The 16,076-nt window shown below is 37.2% G+C and overlaps 1 protein-coding gene across 1 annotated transcript in view; it reads right to left on the reverse strand.

Moving 5' to 3' along the window:
- Positions 1-13,822, reverse strand: part of LOC308269501 (olfactory receptor 6C74-like) — a gene marked incomplete at both ends in the record, with an annotated part of 42,237 nt that extends 28,415 nt beyond the window's left edge. Inside the window, one exon of the mRNA XM_080704865.1 lies at positions 13,507-13,822. Coding sequence (XP_080560991.1) covers positions 13,507-13,822 — 316 coding nt within the window. The remainder of the gene's footprint in view (positions 1-13,506) is intronic.
- Positions 13,823-16,076: the final 2,254 nt, after the last annotated feature.

Genomic DNA, 16,076 nt, shown 5'->3' on the forward strand with positions numbered 1-16,076 from the left:
GAAATAATAGCAGAAAATTTTCCATTAATCAAATGGACCTGTTGGACACATATAGAATATTTTACCCAACTACAGCAGAGTTTACATTTTTCTCAGCTGCTCATGGAACCTTCTCAAAAATAGATCACATCCTGGGACACAAAATGAGCACTAGCAAATTCAAAAACTGTGACATACTTCCCTGTGTCATTTCAGACCATAATGGATGAAAGTAGAAATCAATTATAAGAAGACCCAGAGATACAACATAAACATGTAGAGACTGAACACCACACTTCTGAATGAAGAATGGGTCATAGAAGATGTAAGAGGTGAAATCAAGAAATTTCTAGAAACAAATGAAAATAAAGATACAACATATCAAAACCTCCGGGACACTTTAAAGGCAGTATTAAGAGGAAAATTTATAGCACTGAGTGCTCACATAAGAAAAACAGAAAATATTCAAATAACCTAATGACACACCTCAAAGCCCTTGAAGTCAGGAATAATCTAATCCCAAAGCCAGTAGAAGACAGGAAATTATTAAAATTAGAGCAGAAAGTAATGGAGTAGAGAATAAAAAAAAAATACAGAAAATCAGTAAGACCAAAAGCTGGTTTCTCAAAAAGAATAGCAAGATAGATAAACCACATAACTAAAAAAAGAGAGAATCAACACAAATTATGAAGATAAGAGATGAAAAAGGAGACATTACTACTGACAGTGTAGAATCCAGAGGATTATCAGAAACTACTTTGAAAAACTATACTCCAACAAAATGGAAAATTTGGAGAAAATTGACAACTTTTTAGATAAATACAACCTTCCTAAACTGAGTCAAGAAGATACAGAAAATTTAAACCAACCAAGAGCAATAAAAGGGATTGAAATAGCAATTAAAAAACTTACTATCAGAGACTTCCGGGAAGATGGTGACAGAGAAAAGCGGGGCTTACGAGCCCCACTAACAACCAATCTCTATTACCACAAAATCAGCGCCTTTCATAGCCAGAAAACACCATCAGCAGAGAAAAAAAAATGTAATTTCAAGGGATAGAGAAAAAGAGAACTGGAAAAACGAGACACCAGAAACCAGACCGCAGTGCTGCAGCAGGAGCCGCGGCAAGAAGTGGTGGGCACCATTTTCCCTTGCAGCACCAGGCTCCAGAGAGGAGGGGAACTCATAACAGAGCTCAGAACCAGAGAGGACATATGCTGGCCTCACTCCCGAGGATGCGGCAGCAGCGCCTTACTGCTGGCGGCAGCGGTGAGTTCACCGGATGGCACCAGACCAATGCACTCAACAGCCCAGCAGGCTCCAGAGAGGAGCAGCAGACAGTGAGCCGAGGTGAGCCGCTGTGGATCAGCCGGGAGGAATTTGGCAGATTTTCGGCACAGGGAGCATCTAAAGCTCCCAGAGGCTGGGCTCAGCACACCCTGCAGGGAATCAGAGCGGAGCTCAAAAAAAGAAAAGAAATACTCCAGCCTCACGGCCGAGGGTGTGGCAGCGGCGCCATATTGCCACTGGCGGCAGCAGCAGCGAATTCACCAAGTCCACGACAGCTCCATCTGCGCACTCAACAACAGTGAGTTAAATTGCGGGCCACAGAGGAGAAATCCCAGTACTGTACTCCCTGGGACTTGACCCAGTGGGGGAGTGGCGGTGGCAGAGATATCACACCATAGGAGAACGCCCAAACTGGCACTCCTCATGGTCAAAAGCAGCCTCTATTGACTCCCAGGGTCTGAGACTCTATGATACAACCCAGTAAAGGAGTAGTGGTGACTGAGATACCACAGACTCGATATCCAGAGCACCTTAAGTGAAGTCGTAGTGACCCAGAGAAGAACCCAGAGAAGGCACAAACTTCCGAAATCATGGGAAAGAGGAATAACAATGGAGCAATGAATGCCCACAACCCCACAACATCAGAACCTGATAAAACAGAAATTCAGAGATTTCTAGAAAATAAAATCAGGAAAATAACTGTAGAAATAATAGAGGTGTTTCGAAAAGAATTCAGAGAGAGTCAAAAAGAGATAAAGGATGCAATTAATGAAGTAAAGGCCTCAATTCAAAGTACAAACAACCGATTAGAACACATGGAGAATAGAATCTCACTCCTAGAAGATGATCATTCAAAAAATGAACGCATAGTTTCTAATTTAGAAAAGAAAATCCGACAGTAGGAATCTGACATTGAAGAAATATGGGCCCATTTTAAGAGAGCTAACCTAAGAATAATTGGAATAGAAGAGGGAAAAGAAGGTGAAACCAAAGGGATAAGTAATATCTTCAAAGAAATAATAGCAGAAAATTTTCCAAACATAGAGCAAGAGGTCAATACACAGGTCCAGGAAACTTATAGAACTCCCTTTAGACAGGATCGGAGAAGAGGATCCCCACGCCACATATTTGTCAAAATGACCAATGTGGAAGCCAAGCAGAGAATCTTAAAGGCAACAAAAACAAAGGGCCAAGTGACATTCAGAGGCAAACCAATTAGAATCGCTCCAGACTTCCCAAACCAAGTCATGAGAGCCAGAAGGGCTTGGAGTAACATATTCCAAACTCTGAAAGAAAACAACTTCCAACCAAAAATTTCCTACCCAGGAAAACTTTCTATCAAATTAGATGGAGAAATAAGAAGCTTCCATGACAAACAGAAACTGAAGGAATTTATGTCTTCAAAACCAGCACTAGAGGAAATACTCAAAGAGATTAACTACAAAGAAGAAATAGGTAACACACACCAGAACCAGAGAAACAAGATTTTCTATCCAACAGACAACTAAGATTGGTTATCTGTGGAGATTCATTATTTATGTTAGTCTTTTACCTATCTCTAAAGGGTATTGTTTGCCTTTATTGTTGTTAATTTTTAGGATTTCTAGTTGGAATATTAATATACCTTCAGATATAGCATTTGGAAATATTTTATCCCATTCTATCAGTAACTTTTAACTCTGTTTACATTGTCTTTGGATATACAATATGCTTTTATTTTTTAGGGAGTTTGTTTAGCCTTTTGTTGCCTGTGCCATTGAAATCATATCCAAGAAATCACTGCCAATTTCAATGTTGTGAGGTTTTATGACCCAGATTTTCTTCTAAAATTTTATAGTCTTAAGATTTATATTTAGGTCTTTTATCTATTTTGAGTTAATATTTGTATATGGTGTTAGGTAAGGGTCTGATTTTATTCTTTTTCATATAATTATTATTTTTCAACAATATTTAGTTAAAAGATTAGTATTTCCTCCACCAAATGTTCGTGGAAACCTTGTCAAAAATAACTTGACAATATATGGAAGAATTTATCTCTAGGCTTTTATTTAACTCCAATGGTTTATATATCTGCCTCTGGAATAGTACTACACTGTTTCAATTATTGTAGCTTTATATGGTTTGAAATCAGAAAATATATATCTTCTAGCTTTGTTCTTTTTCAAGATCATTTTGGGTATCTAGAGTCCATATTCCATATTAGGATAGATTTTTTGTGAAAAATAAATAAATAAATATATGATAGTTTCACCTTAAAAAAGAAAAAGAAAGAAATATTCTCTGGTAGAAAGAAAGTAAAAAGAAATATTGAAATGTTATCTTTAAGTCATCAAAAGTTTGGTATCAGACAAATGAAACTGTTATGTGAGATTATCAACGTTAATATTGGATAAATTGCTATAATACTAGATGTCAACCACTAAGCCAATCATGGGAAGGAGGGATAAGGTGGGAATGGGGTGGGGATCGGGTGGGGGCTAACTGGGCGATTTGTGCATGTATGTCTACAAAAGTATTATTTTTAACCCATTATGATGTATGAATACAGTGCACCAATAAAATTTAAAAAAAGTTTTCTAGCTGCAATGTTGGATGAGTTTTAGATCATAGGCTGAGAGGCTAGTTAAGACACAATTGAGAGACTTCTGGGAATATGGTGATGGAGAAAAGCGGCGCTTACGGGTCCCACTAACAATCATTCTCTATTACCACAAAACCAGTGCCTTTCATAGCCAGTAAACACCATCAGCAAAGAAATAAAAACTGTAAATACAAGAGACAGAGAAAAAGTGGGCTGGAAAAATGAGACACCAGAAAGAAACAAGCCCGCAGTGCTGCAGCCGGAGCCGTGGTGCGGAGCAGCGTGGGCTCCATCTTCCCTTGCGGCACTAGGCTCCAGAGAGGAGGGAAACTCAGAACAGAGCTCAAATCCAGAGAGGAGGTACGCTGGCCTCATGGCCAAGGATGCAGCTGCAGTGCCTTACTGCCGGTGGCAGCAGTGAGTTCACCAGATGGCTCCAGACCAATGCAATCAGCCAGCCACCAGGCTCCAGACAAGGAAGGTAGACAGCGAGCTGAGGTGAGCAGCTGCTGAACAGCCGGGTGGCAGTCAGCAGTGTTTTTGGTGCAAGGAGCATCTAAAGCTCCCAAGGGCCGGGCTTAGCACACCCTTCAGGGACTCAGAGCAGAGCTAAAAACCAGAGAAGAAATACGCCACCCTCATGGCCGAGGACACGGCAGCAGCACTTTACTGCCAGCGGCAGCGGCGAGTTCACTGGACGGCTCCAGACCAACGCACTCAACCAGCCACCAGGCTCCAGAGAGGAGGGGTGGACAGCGAGCTGAGGTGAGCAGTTGCTGAACAGCTGGGTGGCAGTCAGCAGTTTTTTCAGGGCAAGGAACGTCTAAAGCTCCCAAGGGCCGGGTTCAGCACACCCTGAAGGGACTCAGAGTGGAGCTCAAAACCAGAGAAGAAATATGCCAGCCTCACGGCCGAAGGTGTAGCAGCAGTGCCATATTGCCTGCAGCAGCAGCAGCAGTAGCAGTGAATTCACCAAGTCCACTACAACTCCATAAGCTCACTCAACAACCATGAGTCAAATTGTGGCCCCCTAGAGGAGAAATCCCAGTACTGCACTCCCAGGGACTTGCGCAGATAGTCTCCTGGGTTGGAAATTTTTGCAGTCCAACCCAGTGGGGGAGTGGCAGTGGCAGAGATATCACATCATAGTCACAACTCCCTGCAGGAGAAAGCCCAACCTGGCACCCCCCATGGTCTAAAGCAGCCTCGATTGATTCCCTGGGTCTGAGACTTTGCAATACAACCCAGTAAAGGAGTAGTGGTGACTGAGATACCACAAACTCGAGATCCAGAGTACTTTAAGTGAAGTCATAGTGACCCAGGGAAGAACCCAGAGAAGGCACAAACTTCCGAAATCATGGGAAAGAGAAATAACAATGGATCAATGAATGCCCACAACCCCACAACATCAGAACCTGATAACACAGAAATCCAGAAATCTCTAGAAGATCAAATCAGAAAAATAAATTTAGAAATAATAGAGGACTTTTGAAAAGAATTCAGAGAGAGTCAAAAAGAGATAAAGGATGCAATCATTGAAATAAAGGCCTCAATTCAAAGTATAAACAATAGATTATACCACATGGAGAATAGAATCTCACTTCTAGAAGATGATCACTCCAAAAATGAATGCATAGTTTCTAATTTAGGAAAAAAAAATCTGACAGCAGGAATCTGACATTGAAGAAATATGGGCCCATTTTAAGAGAGCTAACCTAAGAATAATTGGAATAAAGTAGGGAAAAGAAGATGAAACCAAAGGGATCAATAATCTCTTCAAGAAAGTAATAGCAGAAAATTTTCCAAACATAGAGCAAGAGGTCGATACACAGGTCCAGGAAACTTATAGAACTCCCTTTTGACAGGATCAGAGGAGAGGATCCCCATGCCACATATTTGTCAAAATGACCAATGTGGAAGCCAAGCAGAGAATCTTAAAGGCAACAAAAACAAAAGGCCATGTGACATTCAGAGGCAAACCAATTAGAATCACTCCAGATTTTCCAAATCAAGTCATGAAAGCCAGAAGGACATGGAGTAACATATTCCAAACTCTGAAAGAAAACAACTTCCAGCCAAAAATTTCCTATCTATCAAATTAGATGGGGAAATAAGAAGCTTCCATGACAAACAGCAACTGAAGGAATTTATGTCTTCAAAACCAGCGCTAGAGAAAATACTCAAGGGGATTAACTGCAAAGAAGAAATAGGTAATACACGCCAGAACCAAAGAAACAAGAATTCCCATCCAGCAGACAACTAAGCAAAGAAGAATAAACAGTATCTCAAACAGAAATAAGATCTTAACATGTTAGGAATTAAAAATTATCTCTCTATAATCACACTGAATGTAAACGGCCTCAACTCCCCAATAAAAAGACATAAAGTGGCAAAATGGATTAAAAACCAGAATCCATCCATTTACTGCTTACAAGAAACACACCTTACAAGTAAAGATAGGAACAAACTCAAGGTAAAGGGCTGGAGCAAGGTAATCCATGCTAATGGTACTCAAAGACAAGCAGGAGTAGCAACTATGATATCAGATAAGTTAGACTTCAAACCCAAACTTATTAGAAGAGACAAAGAAGGTCATATTTTACTGGTAAAAGGAATAATCCAACAAGAGGAAATAACAATAATCAACATCTATGCCCCCAACATAGGGGCAGCTACTTTCATAAATCAAACTCTTTGTGACATGAAGTCACACATAAATCCCAACACAATAATACTGGGAGACTTCAACACACCTCTCACAATACTAGACTGATCTTCCAGACAAAGGGCCAGTAAAGATGCCTCAGAACTAAAGAACACCATTAACCAAATGGACCTGTTAGACACATATAGAATATTTCACCCAACTACAGTGGAGTTTACATTTTTCTCAGCTGCTCATAGAACCTTCTCCAAAATAGATCACATCCTGGGACACAAAATGAGCACTAGCAAATATAAAAAAAGTTACATACTTTCCTGTGTCATTTCAGACCATAATGTAATGAAACTAGAAATCAACTATAAGAAGACCCAGAGAAACAACATAAACATGTGGAGACTGAACACCACACTTCTGAATGAAGAATGGGTCATAGAAGACATAAAAGGTGAAATCAAGAAATTTCTAGAAACAAATGAAAATAAAGATACAATGTATCAAAACCTCAGGGACACTTTGAAGGCAGTATTAAGAGGAAAATTTATAGCACTGAGTGCTCACGTAAGAAAAACAGAAAATATTCAAATAAATAACCTAATGACACACCTCAAAGCCCTTGAAAAGCAGGAACAATTGAACCCCAAAGCCAGCAGAAGATGGGAAATTATTAAAATTAGAGCAGAAATTAATGAAATAGAGAATAAAAAACAATACAGAAAATCAACAAAACCAAAAGCTGATTTCTTGAAAAAATTAACAAGATTGATAAACCACTAGCCAACCTAACTAAAAAAAAAAAGAGAGAATCAACCCAAATTATGAAGATAGATTAAAAAGGAGAGGATTATCAGAAACTACTTTGAAAAACTATACTCCAACAAAATGGAAAATCTCCAACAAAATGGAGGAAATTGACAACTTCCTAGATAAATACAACTTTTCTAAACTGAATCAAGAAGATATAGAAAACTTAAACCAACCAATAACAATCAAAGAGATTGAAACAGCAATAAAGAGCTTACCATCAAAGAAAAGTCCAGGACCAGATGGTTTCCCAAGTGAATTCTATAAAACCTTTATAGAAGAGCTAACCCCAATACTACTCAAACTATTCCACGAAATAGAAAATAACTGGGACTCTCCCAAATACATTCTGTGAAGCCAATATCACACTAAAACCCAAACCAAATAAAGACAGTTCAAGGAAGGAAAACTACAGGCCTATATCTCTGATGAACTTGGATGCAAATCTATTCAACAAAATACTAGCAACACGCATTCAAAACCACATCAAGAAAATCATACACCATGATCAGTTAGGGTTCATCCCAGGGATGCAAGGCTGGCTCAATATACCAAAATCAATCCATGTAATTCATCATATAAACAGAATCAAAGACAAAAATCACATGATTATTTCAATAGACGCTGAAAAAGCATTCGATAAAATTCAATATCCATTTATGATAAAAAATACTGCAGAGAATTGGAATAGAAGGAACATATCTCAACATTATTAAGGCAATCTACAATAAGCCCACTGCCAACATCATATTAAATGGGGAAAAACTTCAAGAATTCCCCCTAAAAACTGGAATGAGACAAGGATGTCCACTATCACCACTTCTCTACAATATAGTACTAGAGACTCTAGCCAGAGCAATAAGGCAAGAAAAGGAAATCAAAGGAGTACAAATAGGAAAAGAAGAAGTCAAGCTTTCACTATTTGCAGATGACATGATACCCAACAAACTCAACCAAAAGGCTGATCAACAAATTCAGCAAAGTTTCTGGATACAAAATCAATCTTAAAAAATCAGAAGCTTTCCTGTACACCAACCATAAATCCACTGAAAAAGAAATTCAGAAAACACTTCTACTCAGGATCTCCCACAAAAAAATAAAATACCTAGGAATAAACTTGACTAAGGAGGTAAAAGATCTCTACAAAGAAAATTATAAAACACTGAAAAAAGAAATTGAAGAAGATCTTAGAAAATGGATGAATCGTCCATGTTCATGGATCGGCAGAATAAATATCATTAAAATGGCCATCCTTCCAAAAGTAATCTACAGATTTAACGCAATGCCCATTAAACTACCAAGACCATTCCTCACAGACATAGAAAAATCAGTCCTTAAATTTATCTGGAATAAAAAAAACGCCCAGAATCGCCAAGGTAGTTCTCAGCAACAAAAACCATGCAGGAGGAATCACAATACCTGACTTTAAACTATACTACAAGGCCATTGTAATAAAAACAGCATGGTACTGGCAAAAGAACAGATATATAGACCAATGGAGCAGAATAGAAGACCCAGAAACAAGTCCACACACTTTCAGCCAACTGATTTTTGACAAAGGGGCCAAAAACTTACACTGGAAAAAAGATAGCCTCTTCAACAAATGGTGTTGGCAAAACTGGTTAACCATATGCAGAAAACAGGAAATTAATCCCACTTTTTCACCCTGTACAAAAGTCAACTCGAGATGGATCAAAGACTTGGAAATCAAACCAGAGACCTTGAAGCTCCTTGAAGAGGGCATAGGTCCAACACTGCAACACATAGGCACAGATAAATACTTTCTCAACAAGACCCCAAAGGCACAACAAATGAAAAGGAGAATCAATACATGGGATTGCATGAAACTGAAGAGCTTCTGTTCAGCAAAGGAAACTATCAAGAACCTCAATCGAGAGCCAACAGAATGGGAGAAGATTTTTGCTACCTATTCCACAGATAGAGGACTAATATCTAGAATATACAGAGAACTCAAGAAATTCAACACTAAGAAAACAAAGCATCCAATAACAGAATGGGCAAATGAACTAAATAGACACTTCACAAAAGAAGAAATTCAAATGGCCAATAAATGCATGAAAAAATGCTCAACATCACTGGCAATCAGAGAGATGCAAATCAAAACTACCCTGAGATTTCACCTAACTCCAACTAGAATGGCAATCATTCAAAACACAAACAACAACAGATGCTGGCGAGGTTGTGGAGAAGTGGGAACTCTAAGACATTGTGGGTGGGATTGCAAATTAGTGCAACCACTTTGGAAAACAGTATGGAGAATCCTCAGAAGAATGGGAACAAATCTACCATTTGATCCAGCAATACCACTTTTGGGTATCTACCCAAAAGATAGGAAGCCAAACTACCAAACTAATGCATGTGTATCTATGTTCATAGCTGCACAATTCACCATAGCCAAACTATGGAACCAGCCAAGATGTCCATCAACAGATGAATGGATTACAAAACTGTGGGATATGTACACAATGGAATTATACCCAGCCATCAAAAAAACTCAATTACATTATTTTCAGGGAAATGGATGGAACTGGAGGACATTATGCTAAGTGAGATTAGTCAGTCACAAAAAATAAGAAATCAGATGCTTTCCCTAATATGTGAGAGTTAGGGAGAAATGGGTCATAGGAGGAACTCTTGAAAAAGGAAATCCTATAGAGGAGCAAACAAGACAACCTAAAGGAGGAGAAAGGAGGGGGGAAGAGGAAAATCTCTAAAACACACAATGTACTTAAACATATCGAAGTCTATCACTAAGCCAAGCAAGGGAAGGAGGGACGGGGAGGGAATGGGGTGGGAATTGGGTAGGGGTTAAATCAGTGATGTGTACATGTTTGTACACACAAGTTTTTTACCCCAATATGGTATTTGAATAGAATGCACCAATAAAAAACGACACAATTGATATACCTTGAATATATTGCTTGTCTTAACACTCATTCAGTATATTTAACAAAAAACAAAAACTGCTCTTGCTTTTTCATTTTATTTCCAGAGAGGAAGAAATACCAGAAATGGCAGACACTGGTGCATAATCAAGATTTTAATATTTCTAACATCCAACACAAATTATGTATCATAGATTCAAATATAGAATTTCATCCAAGTGTTTATACAAGTAAACATTTACCATCAAACTCATAATTTACTTAAAATTAATCGAATAATTATGTCCACTAATCATTTCCATCATAGTGTAAGACTAGGTTTTTCTTTCTTTTTTTTATTTTCCATTATCTACTTAGTATAGAAATTTAAGGAAAAAAAACACCTCATGCATTCTAAGTAGTTCGATTTAGTAAATATATTTATGAATTTGTTAGTAATTCATAAATAGGTTGTTAATTCATTTTAGATATAAATGAAAAGGGGAAAGAACTGTCATTAATCTGTATTAAATTATTTCTGGATATACATACCAGACTTTTTAAAAAGCCAAACCCAGGCGTGGTGGCGCACTCTTGTAATCCCCGCACTTAGGAGGCAGAGACAAGAGGATCGCGCAGGTTTGAAGCCAGCCGCACTGGCTTAAGAGACCCTGTTTCCAAATAAAAATATAAAAAAATAGGTCTGGGAGTGTAGCCCAGAGATAGAAGGGCTTCCAGGAACCCCAGTACCAATAAATAAATAAATAAATAAATAAATAAATAAATAAATAAATAAATAAATAAGACAAACAGACTTAGAGTTCAAAAATAAAATCAGGTTTAATAAGTAAACAATATAATATTTAGAAATACATTATAAATATTTGACATGGTCGCATTTGGCAATAACAGGATATAGTGTTCACGAGAAAAGCTGAGAGATAAGGCATTAGAAATTTTGTCAGATGTCAGACATTTTGAAATGACTTTCTTTAGGGTAGAGTTATTTCTGCAAGGCAGAAAATTTGTGCATGCATAATTCAGTTTCTGATGCAAAGACAGACAAATAATGACAATTGAAGAGGACTTCTTTGATAAGTTATCTTCTAATATCAAATAAGTTATTTTTGAGGCCCTGCAGTTTCATGTACACTACTTACCTATAAGTGGCTCCCTTTGAAGAATGCATTTGAATAGTCTCAATGCTGCCATTAAAATTTATCTAGATATACAAATGTAAACCTTGTCACTATCGGTATTAAGATTTAGTTGCTTGGTTGGAGGTTTAATAAGTTATATTTTCTTTGAAATACTTTGGGACAAAATTTATGTAATATTTTGATAAGGTAAAAAAAAAACTAATAGTGAGACATCTTCCATAACATCATCAGTTGCCTTGTGTGGAAACTATCTCGCTGACAAATATTCATAGAGCAAATTTACACTAGTCTTTCAGGGAAAGTTTTTTTTTTCCTTTTTGTCATATTGAAATATGTCATTCAAAGAGAGGAGATTCTGCTTTAGACATATAATCATATCTAATGTTAGACATATAATCTATTTCTAGACATATAATCATATCTAATGTTAATGTTAAAATGACTTATTTTGAAAAAATAACACACACCATGAGATCTCATAGGGCCTTAATTTTATGTATGTCATTCTTCAAATCTATGGAATGCTCTAAAAGAATATTAATGTTATTTTGCACCCTGAGTGAGGGAGAGTCAGAGAGGATTTCTGCTTAATTTTGCTAACAGTGCATAAGAGGTTCATAGACATTAGTGAACAGCTATAATGGTCCTATAGAGTTTTGAAGATGAAACTGCATTTCATAAAATCGGGCAGATTATCAATAATCAGTAAGAGTTAGCTATAACTTCTATTGGATAAATAATCGTGGCAGTAATGCTTTACTCTCTCTGAAATTTCTTTGTTTCTGAAAATACACTATGTCTCTAACTCTTGTTAAAATTTTGAACTATCAAATTGTGTAATTAAAGAAGTGGTATAATTAAGTCTATTAGCTCCAAGTTTTTACTAAACACCGAGTAAAATATATCATTTTTCTTCAATTTTTTTGGTACTGGAAATGGATCTACTTCCAAATTATACTCTCAACCCGATTTTATTTCTTATTTGAAAACAGGGTCTCACTAAGTTGGGGAGGTTCTTGCTAAGTTGCTGAGGCTGGCTTTGAACTTGTGATCCTCTTGTCTCAGCCTCCCAACTACTGGGATTAGAAGCATGTGTCATTATGCCTGGCTAAAATATTAAATTTCACATTCTGCATCCAGCAGTTAGAAGCTCATTGGCTGATCAAATCTAGGAAATATAATAGACTGTATAACAAATTGAATTCCAGAGTTACAAAACAGTGGAAAGGGACAGAGAAAACTGAAGCTCTACTTTGTCTCCCTCTGAAAGAATTTCTAGAGGAAGTCACCAGAGGCACAAAATAAAGGCAAATGATTTTAACCCCAAACAAAAGAAATATATTTTATATGTTCTCAGGAAAAAAGCAGCATAAAGGTCATGCATTGGCAATTAGGCAGGTCACAGTGACAATTACAAGTCAAGAAAAAAGTCACACTGTTGCGAACATGGATGCAAAAGAGCTCTGTGACATATCTGACTCTTCATTTCACTCATAACTCTAGAAATCTCATTAAAATTACTTACTTCACTGAGAAAACTTTGGTATTCCTGGTCACGTGCCTCAAGGCATCTTTCACTTGCTTGTTTCTCAGCGTGTAAATAAAGGGATTCAACATGGGGGCAACAGAGGTACTGAGCAGAGCTATCCCTTTATTTAAAGACACTCTTTCCTTTGCAGAGGGTTTCACATACATGAAGATGCAGCTGCCATAGGAAATGGACACGACCACCATGTGAGAGGAGCAGGTAGAAAAGGCTTTCTTCCTCTGTTGTGAAGAAGGTATTTTCAGAATCGTCCTGATGATGTTTGTATAGGAGACAAGCACCAACATCAGAGTCACCAGGAGTGTCAAAATGGCCGAGAAAAGCATCATTAATTCTATTACATCTGTGTCTGTGCAAGAGAGCTGAAGTATAGGAGAAACATCACAGAAGAAATGGTCTACAGTGTTGGCTGCACAGAAATCCAGCTGGAGACCCAGCAGGAGGGGTGGGAAAATGATGAGGAAGCCAGCCAACCACGAAGCAAAGACCAATAAGTTGCAGACCCTGCTGCTCATGATGGTCGTGTAGTGCAGAGGTTTGCAGATGGCCACATAGCGGTCATAGGACATGGCAGCCAGAAGAAAAAATTCAGTCGCCCCCAAGAGAATGGTGAAGAACAGCTGGGCAGCACAATCATTATAAGAAATGATCTTATCACCTGTTGCGATGCTAACGAGAAATTTGGGGATACAGACAGTTGTGAAAGAAATTTCTAAAAAGGAGAAATTGCGGAGAAAGAAATACATGGGTGTCTTAAGATGAGAATCCAGTAGGGTGAGGGCAATGATGGTTAGATTCCCAGTAACACTCAACATGTAGGTGAAAAAAAGGAGAAGAAAAATGACCACCTGTAACTGTGGGTCCTCTGTTAGTCCAAGAAGAATAAAGGCTGTTACCATTGTGTGGTTTCTCATAGCTGATTTTTAGTGTTAAAAAGAAATGGAAAAATTAGTAATGAAGGAAAGAGGTCTGTCAGAGAAATATTTTTTCTCAGATCCTCCATAAACATATTGCTGCCCATATCCAGCCTCTTTCAATATTTTAAAATACTTATATTACTACATTAGAATTACATATTAGAGTGGGATTCAGAATGATACGCACATATATCACTTTCTTGCTGCCCAAACTCAACCTCCATCAATATACTGCTCAGCAGTAGACTGTAACAATTGGCTCATATAATCTTTGTTCAAAATTTTACTTGCGCCGGGCGTGGTGGCACACGCTTGTAATCCCCGTGCTTGGGAGGCAGAGACAGGAGGCTCGTGCAGCGGCTGGCTTAGGAGACCCTGTTTCCAAATAAAAATGTTAAAATAGGTCTGGGAGTGTAGCCCGGAGGTAGAAGGGCTTCCAGGAACTCCAGTACCACAAAAAAAAAAAAATTTACTTGCTAAATGCAAATTTTTGAGGTTATTTTATTTTTCTCAAAGTCAATAAATCTAAGCATTCCAAAGGGATAATATATTATATTGACAAAGCTATAAAGTATAAAAACCAAAATTATAATATTATTTTATCTTTTATCTTTTATATTTAAAATTGTAAAATATATTTATATTAAATTATTTTACATCACTGGTGACTCTTCTTTGCTACATGAATCTTCTTTTCTCTGTTCAGAACTTTTTCTCATAGACTTTGCTATTCTTCATGTCATATTTCAGCTGATTCTATCTTAAAAGCAACTTGCAATTAACTTAAACGTCTCCAGCTGAAACACAGTGGGAATTTAATATCCTCATCAACCTTTTGAAGACGCATTTCCATCCTCATGACTTCTTTTAATTCTGCTTTCCTGAAGACTTGAATTTACTTTCTTTTTGTTCTAAGACTTTCTTGTATGTCACTTTTTATTTTAACCTTATCAATATTATCTTTTAAAGCTTATTATTAATATAGTTTTTGATTAACAAAAACTGTTTACATCTAACTTACCCTGGTTGTTCTCTTTTCTCTGATGTACACTCAAGCAGATGCAAAGCATAACTTCTTTCATGATGCTTGTGTTAATTACATAATATGTCTTACAGAATATTTGAAGTGACAGGGGAGGATTGTACAGAAATGAATTGTTCAACGTAAAATGCCAGCTGGGCATCCATGACAGTCCTCATTAGAGTCCTGCTCAGCATGCTTCTCCCTGTTGTCATTATGGCCTCTTTTATTCTGTGATTTAGTCACTTCCCCTTCATTTTCTTTCTGGTTCAGCATATAACAATGAAAAATTACATTGACTTAAATTTTTTTTTCTTTCCAGATTATGCTTAGGTCCTCATGTTTGTTACTTGATAATATGTATGTGTGTATATTATATGTAGGATGTATAATATATGTCTATATTCTGGTCATTTAACTATAACTCATAGGCCGGGCATGGTGGCGCACACTTGTAATCCCCGTGCTTGGGAGGCAGAGATAGGAGGATCACGCAGGTTCAAAGTCAGCCGCGCGCTAGCTTAGGAGACCCTGTTTCCAAATAAAAATGTAAAAATAGGTCTGGGAGTGTAGCCCGGAGGTAGAAGGGCTTCCAGGAACCCCAGTACCACCACCACCACCATCATCATCATCATCAATATAACTCATAATAAATGATTTTTTTAAATTCAAGGTTATAATATATAATTAAAGGTAAAAAGGCTTAGGAAAAACTCAAACAACAAAAGATGATTTATATATAGGTGCCAAACTATAAGAAGTAGATTTATGTATAGATACATTTTGCCTAAATTTAAATTACTGAAAAAATAAAAATTATTATAAACTACTTTACAGCATTATTTTGCTTCTTAGTTCCATAATAAAATGCTTACTAGATGACAGTAAAATAATCATGTCTTTCTAACCATCATTATAGTTCCAGGGGCATTTGTAAGGCTGATTAGGTAATTTATGAGTGAGATAAGAGCTTCCTTTAGAATGTGAAGCAAGATTTTAATATGAAACCTTAAAATTACATTGAATTAAATATAACTGCATGACAAATACGAGACAAAGTCTCTCAAATTCAGCACAAATCTGTTTATTGTTGTATTTCACAATATTCATGACTACTATGTATATTAGAAGAGTTGCTATTAAATAAAGGTTCTATTAAATAAAGGTTCTAATAAAGGTTCTATTAAATACTGTGAAGATCATCTGCTCAAAACTTGATTCCTGCTAAAT

This window comes from Muscardinus avellanarius, assembly GCF_963383645.1.
Source record: "Muscardinus avellanarius genome assembly, chromosome: 11".
Lineage (NCBI taxonomy): Eukaryota > Metazoa > Chordata > Mammalia > Rodentia > Gliridae > Muscardinus > Muscardinus avellanarius.